An 8,616-nucleotide genomic window follows, 5' to 3' on the forward strand; every position below is an offset into this window, starting at 1 on the left:
TCATTGAATATCGACGGAGAAAATTTCTGGAAAAAAAAATTACGAAACACTGAATTATTATTTAAATACACGAGGGTACTTTTGATTGTCTATTATATAAGTATATAAAACTATTTTTCATCTAATAATGATGTTTGACTTATTACGGTGTGCATGACCTAGTTTACTATTTTTGTTATTTTTTGGGTCTCATTACATGTTAATATTTTTAATTAGAGAGTTGCAGTAGCAGCGACAAAGTTTAAAAACTATGCAAGTTCTTTGGTATTAAAAACTCAAAGAAAAATCCAATAAAGAATGCACCTTTTGCACAAAAAGTGTCAACTTTTGTCGTGATAGACGTTTAAAGCGTATACAAAGTAAATATAATATAAAAAGAAAAAAAAATAAGGCAAAAGATAAAAAAGGAGAAGAAAAGAAAAAAAGAAAAAAAAATACTCTATTATCATCCGGTTAACGAAAGCTAAAAAGTTTAAATAAACTTTTGTTTTTAAATTTATATTTACATCCAAAGTATGTTGTTGTTTTTTTTTTTTTTTTTTCATTTTAAGTTCGGTTATTCATAATTCCAAGACCCAGACAAAACTATTATCACTAAAGTTATAACAAGGATGGCCCAGCAGCAGCTTTACCACTAGTGAATGGAACAGTAACAGTAACACCAACCAAGTATTATACTAAAAGTTAGATAAATTTATGAAGAAACATTATATTTTAGTCGTTATAAGGATAATAACCAGCCAGCTGTTGAAGTGTTCTAGAGGGATTTTCATTCACACCAGCAACCCACTCAACCAAATGATAACCACCAAGTAATATTACTTGTAATAATATTATTATTATTTATTATTTTTCGTGGGCACAACGCCCAACTATCAAAAACTGTTTTTCTTTACATTTTTTTCATTTTATTGATTTAAAGTTTTATAAAAGTAAGGATATATCTTTAAAAATAAAATTCATGTTAGAATACAGTTTAGGTGAAAGACCAAAAACTTTTTTAATTTTTCGGTAATAATTAATAATAATAATAATAATAATAACAATACCAAATGTTGAATATGACAGTAGGTAGATTAAGAAAGACCAGTGAGAAGTGAAATGAGCAATTATAGAAATAATAATAGTTAAAATTGATACTTGAGCATTTGATCAACAATAATCCATACTTGCTGACTTATTCAAATGAAAGTTAACTATTTATCTTACTGGTGTGTATAAACAGACACTGACTCACTCTATAAAACAATATTGGTATATATTGGTATATATTGGTACACAATCCGTCTCGCATAGTTTTCATTTGATACAACAACCTCTTATATTACCTATTGAATTATTGTCGATGGCTCTCTTTGTATAATCCTCACAGTATACGGTATGTACTCTCCAACAATCTATCTGTCGTTCATGTAGATATAACATTCAGAATTTAACTATCTACTATTACAAGTAGTAGCAAACCAGCCCAATGATTCTCCCGTAAATACCTGTACACTCCTACCAGTATAGTAATATTGCTTCTGGTGATCCTTTAGCTATATCGTTTGTTGTTGCTGCTGCTACTGCTGCTGCTGCTGCTATCATAATTCTAGTTAAACAACAAATGACAATCTGTCAATTTTAATTGATTGACAGAGTTATTATTGACTTGTATTGGATTAAGCTTACAAGCAGCATCGTGCCTATAATTATTATCGAAGAGTTGAGTGGAGAACCTGTAAGAGGTATATGTCATAGTCAGTATATATAATAGTAAGTAGTCAGTAGTAGAGAGTAGTAATCTGTTGAAACAACAAACTGTTACTTTTTACTTTGAATTATTGTATAACAGAGAACAAAAAGTATATTATAAATAAATTCAAAAATATAGATAATAACAACAACAAAAAAATTATAAAAAAAGATATTAGATAATATTGAAGAGAGGTCTTAGCCGTATAGTATCATTCAGTGGATCAATAGTTAATGTGTCACGGTGTACTGCTTGGAGCCCTGTCTATGTCTGTTTCCGCATGAAAAGAGTCACCACCAGTCGGACTACTTCCGGAGCTTTCTCCATTTATTTCGTCTGTAGCTACTACTACTACACTACTACTACTACTACTACTACTACTACTACTACTACTACTAATACTGTTGTATCAAGTATGATTGTATGTATATCTAACTATTTATTTGTTTATTTGTTTGGGTTTGTTTGTCGTGTGTGCGGTCGATCGAGTCTCGAGGGTTTACTCGATCCCAAAAGAGCTATTCCCGTGGATGTGACTCGTGTTCACGCACGAAAACAAATGACGTTCCTACAATAAGTACCGCCGCCAACGAGCAAACGACCAAACGACCAAACGATGCATTTCTCCTCTTTTTATTCTCCTCTTTATACCTTTTTATACCATCTTATCAACACTGGTTACCTCTAAATACTCCATACTGAAGTAGAAGAAGGAGGAGAGGACTTGAGGTTTCAGTGTTTAGTTAAAAGACAAGGGAACCACCACCACTATTACCACCACTACTACCACACTATCAATACCTCCACCATCACCATCTTGTTAATCTCATTGTTTTTTTTTTTTTTTTTTTTTTTTTTTTTTATCAGTGTTTATATGTTAAGTCAATCTCTTGTTCTATTTCTTCCACTTGATGCCTCTATATACACAAAAGGTATTGAATATTATATTTTTTTCTTTTTCAACATTAGCATTAAAAGGAGGAGTAAGTAAAGTATCTATCTGCAGTAGGTGTCTCTCGACTGAGATGTTCCCCTGTAAATAACTCCCGTCGACCGTCGACCGTCGATGGTTCATCTTATTAGGCCTACGCTACTATATAAACGTATCTTACCGGTATACCCAACAGTTAGTTACGTACAGAGTCTCGAGCCACCGAAGACGGTCCATCACTATATTTTATAATAACATTTTAGTTTTTTTTATTTATTTATTTATTTATTTTTACTATGTATTGTTGTATACATATTTAAAATATTTTGTTTTATTAACTACCAGTTATTAAAGATTTTTCAGTGACTGTGTATTAATTTTAAATTAAAGTTACCTTATATTGTAGAATACACTCACCGGTTTCTTCCAGGAGATTTAATCGGTTAAAAAAAAAAAAAAATTACCGACATGAGGCGCATTCAGGTATGTTTAAATTTTAAAATAAATCTCATTATTCATTTTTAATCCATTTCATAGAGTTTCAATATCATAGTTGTTGCTGGTATATTTTGGGTGGTAACATTGTGTTGTAACATTGATCCTCATCAGAGTAGTTACGATGTTTACGTGCCAGACTATACAATATGTATATAGACGGATTGCGGGTAGCGAGCTTTACAAACGGTGATTATTTAAAACATGCAACTAATTCGTAAAATGTATTATGCTTCTTTTTATTACTCTTTATATTGCGGAAGTTAATTTTCTTTAGATCTTTTTTTTTTTATTATTTTTAATAATACTAATGCAATTTAGCAATTAAATTACCATTTTTTTTATTAACGTCTCAATTACTTGGAGTATATTATAACTTTGAGAAGGGTATTTAATGAAAATAAAAATATAGATAGAGTAGGTAGTATCTTTTTGACGCTTTGTCAGAAGAAGTCAAGTGCAATTTTATTTTCATGTATTTTTTATCTTTTTTTTTTATTTTTTTATTTTTTTTTATTTGTAACGAGATCAAAGGTTCGACAAATTATTCTCCGGGAATGTTCTGTTGAATGGTGTACTGCGATGGTATTGAAGACCGTGAGTATATACACAGAGAAAAAAAAACCGTGTGTTGTGTGTTGTGTGTATATATATATATATAAATATAAATATATAAGGGAAAGGTGTGAGTGTGTGAAGATTCTTATTTTCTGTGTATAGAGACTTGAATAGGTCACATCTAAGTAGGCTAGAGTACAACTTGAGTCAACTATTCGATGAAAGGTGATGCAATACGCTCAGTACACTGCTCTCGATCTACTGGAATCTCTTTTGCCACCCTGAATACTCTATCTCTGCTTTTACCTTTATCTTCTCTAGCTGTACTATACCAAACCAAACCATTACTTGTGTCTCAACTTTTATCTCTGTCTCGTATACCTTTACTGGTACTACTGATGTTGATATACACTCTCATGCAAACTTATTCTATTTCAATAGCTTTTGCTGGTGCTCCTGCTTCTGCTTCTGATTCTGCTTCTGCTACAGCTATTATTGCTATATACCTCAATATAACTGACGTTAATAAAACATTTAATTGTTTAATTACATTCATATCAAGTAGTCAGTTTAAAGTAAATGCACTATATTTAACACCCCTTGATTAACAATGGAAGTTTTAAACTAAAAAATTACTTTATCTATCTATTTTAATATCCGTTAAAATACTATTTTAAATTATTAGATAAAGTTTAATTTTGTAAAAGAGATTAATTTTAAAAGGAAATTCATATTCTATTGTGGCCTTTTGTTCTGGTTTTATCAAAATAGAATATTCAAGTAATTATTTTACATCTTTCAAAGATTTTAATTTAATTAATTATTCTCATGAGTTAGTTTAATTGACAAATTTCAATTTATAATTAACCCATTTATCGTTTCAATAATTAGATTCTTTGATATCTCTATAAATTTTATTGAAATAACAATATTATTATTTTTATATAATGAAACAACAAATAAAGAATTTAATTACATAATTATAGTTACAATACTAATATTATAAGAATAAAAATAAAATAAAATGATTAATGAACTGGTTGTAATAAGGAGAGGTTGACACAATGCCGGAGCAATTATTTTTCCATCAAAGCGAATCAACTCCTCACTGTTTTCGTGCTCTCTTAATTCGTTTTTCTAGGTCTCCAGTAATAAAAAGATAATATTTATGCAAGAGCAAAGGAACAAATAAAAGGACCCTACAATAAGAAAAAGAAAAAGAAAAACTTTTAATTTTAGCTAAAAATAAAAAATGTAAAAGGAAGGATAAAATATAAAGAGAGTTATTTCAACGGAAACGAGTGAATTTACTTTGGTAACGGCGTATAAGTATTATAAAACTAGTAGTGGGTATATGAACACACTATATACATACAAACGAAAGAATTCACGCGCTTAGTTTACGAGTGAGTCGTTAATAGTCAGGGGTAAAGTAAAAAGATAGACGAGGTGCATTGTTGCGACAGTTTTTATTACTAAAATAATTCATAGCTCTTGATGCCGCATATAAAATACATATACAAAAATACGATACGGATACAGATACGATACTATCAATCTATGTATATATATATTATATATACATATAAATGTTTTGGTATAATGAAAATATGCATGTCATGCGTGTGAAACGTGACAGTTTACCAAAGTGTATAATACTGGACACTAAAAATATCGATGAAACCAGATATAATAAAAACAAAGTTATAATAATAAAACCCTTGAAAAACAAAAAATAAAGCTGTGAGGTAGTTTGCAGCCAAAAAAAGAGTAAAATAGTAAAAAAAACTAAAAAACGGAAATAAAAGATAGAAACAGAAATATGGAATATGTTGAGATAAATATAGATCGGATGACGTTGTTTCGCTCGGTTGATTGCTCGTTCAACCGAGAAATATTGGCTACAAAACGAGTATTTCATGAAATTAAATTGCAAGGATATACCCTGATGTTAAATCAACACACCCATTGTTTTATTTTCCTTATAAAATTAATTCAGTTATTATTTTACTAAAATAAATAATGTCATTAGTAATTTGTTATGTATATAATGTATTCAGTAGCAAGTTGTTGTTGGTGTTATCTATACGATAATCTCACTAACGAGTAATATAGTAACTTTTCTTTATGCTTAAAGCATACCAATAACACTTTAACTATCGATTATTTACAATTAAGAGTACAATGACTCAACACATTATCATCAACTGTATATATATATATATATTTAATTAATTAATTAATAAATAAAATGATATTTAATTTAGCTAATAATGATGTGTTTGACGGTGATTAATGTCCTGGGAGATTTACCACCGGGTACTAGACGTAACAGCAATGAATATTTGCCACCGGAACCAACAAAAGGATACAACTACAATACACCATCGGTACCATTTCCACGACCAACTCCAGGATTTCCAGGATCTCGACCGACGCCTCCCTTTCCGGTAGGACCAACAAGACCTACCCCAACTTTCCCAACAGGACCATCGAGACCTCCAACTCCGCAACCTGGACGACCGGGCGGTGGATATCCAACTCCAGGTCCACGACCTACTCCTGGTTTTCCTACACCGACAACGCGACCCACTGGGGGCTATCCTGGACCAGGTCCACGACCCACTCCCGGATTTCCGGATTATCCTGGTCAACCCTCTGGCAATAATGGCAATACTGTTCCAGGGGTGAGTCATTTCTCCTATTTTCCCTTTTTTACCTCCATAAAATCGTTTATTTAATTATTATTATTATTATTTTTAATTACTATATTCTAACATTCATTTTCTCATCAATACTCTTTTTATCTCACAGATTTACCATTTTCCATTGTTTCAATTGACAATACAAAAGTAATTAAAATAAATATTGAATTTTAGCATTGATGAATATAAATTTTAAATTAAAAAATAAAAAACAACATACCTTTAAAGATATTTTATCTTTTTCCTCACGCACTGCAGTTAAGTAAACTCATAGAGACTTTTAGTTAACAGCGGAAACACCGGGTGTGTCTTAATAATAAGATTTAAAGACAATTAATCATTATTATTATTATTATTATTAAATAAACAATAGACGTTTTTTTCTCATGTAATTAATTGATTGCCCACATGACAATTGTGTTTGTGTATATAAATACTAGTTAGTATTAACTAGGACGATGAGTTAATAATAATAATATTAATTTTATCTTATAAAAATGATTATTTAAAAGCATGAACATCACCACGAGCCAGGAATGCCCTTTGACTTTAATTATGCGGTTAAAGAAGACGCATTTGGTAACGATTATTCGCACAATGCTATTAGTGACGGAGACATTGTAAAAGGTGAATACCGGGTTCAACTTCCGGATGGACGCACGCAAGTTGTTCGTTATACAGCTGACTGGCAACACGGGTTCAGCGCTCAGGTTACTTACGAGGGAACACCACGTTTGGATCTTCAACGACCTGGTGCTGGTCCTTTCAGGGGTTATTAAATATAATATAGGTAAATTTTTAATTTAACACATTTAAAGTATAATAATTAATTAATATAAGTAAAAAGTCCATTTTTATCTATCTATATATATGTATGTTGATTAATAAGAGTCACGATTTATTGTACGGTGAAATAACGATAAATAAAATATCATAATTATGATAACGTGGTGCAATCAAGATTGATGATACCTAATATATATGTATTGAATAATAACAATATAAAAATTTAACCCAGCACAAATTGCTGGTATATTAAAAATAATTTAATATTTATATGGCATGTATCGATTTATTTTGCAATATATATTTTTAAAATAAATCATCAGTAGTGTAAAAAAATAAATGCATTGTTTTGTTTTTTGTTTTTTATTTAATGTTTTTTTGTTTTTTTTCTTTTTTTTTTTTTTGTTCATCAGCCACACACCCGCGAGTTGGCCAACAACGATCGACCTTTGTGAACAACAGCAACAGCAACAACAATAACAATAATAATAAGTAGGGAATAGTGTATATTATTATTCAGCGGTGGAACGATTCAATCGGTTTGGAACAATGAGCTACCTTGAAGACATACAGACACATACAGAATGGTGTATAGAAGATAAAAGTATAAAAGTATACAAGTATAGTAGTTCAATTTGTAAAGGCTTCAGTGGTAGTTAAAAGTTGCAAGAGTGCACCAGTCTCGACGAATAACGTAACACCAATACCAATACCAATACCAACACACGGACAACACTTGAGACTGTCGAGAATGCCGAGATTCTTGAGATCACACTCTATATATATATTGTACTTGGTATATGTATATGATATCAGAGCTGAGGATGTTGCGGAGGAGTTTGCCAAGATGCCCAAGATATTAAAATAAAAATATAAATAAACATAGGCCAAAGTGTTGGTCGACACGTGAACTAATCTCCAAGGAACTCACTTTCTATTTCACTGCTCCGTTACGTGTTACGTGGGAAGATCAAATCCTCGTTCATTACAGGGGTTTTCATTTTCGCGTTCACCTTCTATTCGCTCACCGTTATATTTCTTATTTTTCATTTTTTTATATTTTATCTTCCATCAACCTATCTCACTATTTCACTATTCAAAAACTACCGCTAATAATTTTAAAACATTATTCACTACTAAAAAATTATCTGTTCATTATTTTAAATGTTATTTTATTATTGTAATTATATACAGGTTAAATTATTAAATAGTTTTACTGTAATGAAAATTGAAAAAATTAATATGTTACTCGAACAAGAGTTGAAAAAACTTTTAATGAAAAAAAATTAATTACTAAAAAAGTTAAAAATTCCTTTTGATATAATTTTTTAACCCGATAAAGATGATTGTAAATTCTCTTTTATAGAGAGACGAGCTAAGGACACACTTGATGGGTGAGAAATGAG

At 30.4% G+C, this 8,616-nt stretch overlaps 1 protein-coding gene across 1 annotated transcript; it reads left to right on the forward strand.

Moving 5' to 3' along the window:
* Positions 1–2,978: 2,978 nt before the first annotated feature.
* On the forward strand, positions 2,979–8,339 carry LOC123269084 (basic proline-rich protein-like). Its single transcript, XM_044734608.1, has 4 exons — positions 2,979–3,149; positions 5,987–6,406; positions 6,937–7,214; positions 7,624–8,339. Exons 1-3 carry the CDS (start codon positions 3,135–3,137, stop codon positions 7,201–7,203), a joined length of 702 nt encoding a protein of 233 aa, XP_044590543.1. The 5' UTR covers positions 2,979–3,134; the 3' UTR covers positions 7,204–7,214; positions 7,624–8,339.
* Positions 8,340–8,616: the final 277 nt, after the last annotated feature.

This window comes from Cotesia glomerata, linkage group LG7 (genome assembly GCF_020080835.1).
Source record: "Cotesia glomerata isolate CgM1 linkage group LG7, MPM_Cglom_v2.3, whole genome shotgun sequence".
NCBI classification, from domain to species: domain Eukaryota; kingdom Metazoa; phylum Arthropoda; class Insecta; order Hymenoptera; family Braconidae; genus Cotesia; species Cotesia glomerata.

Coding starts and splice junctions, on each gene's coding strand:
- LOC123269084 (XM_044734608.1), top strand. Junction 6,407..6,936: donor ATGGCAATACTGTTCCAGGG/GTGAGTCATTTC, acceptor ATTATTTAAAAG/CATGAACATCACCACGAGCC.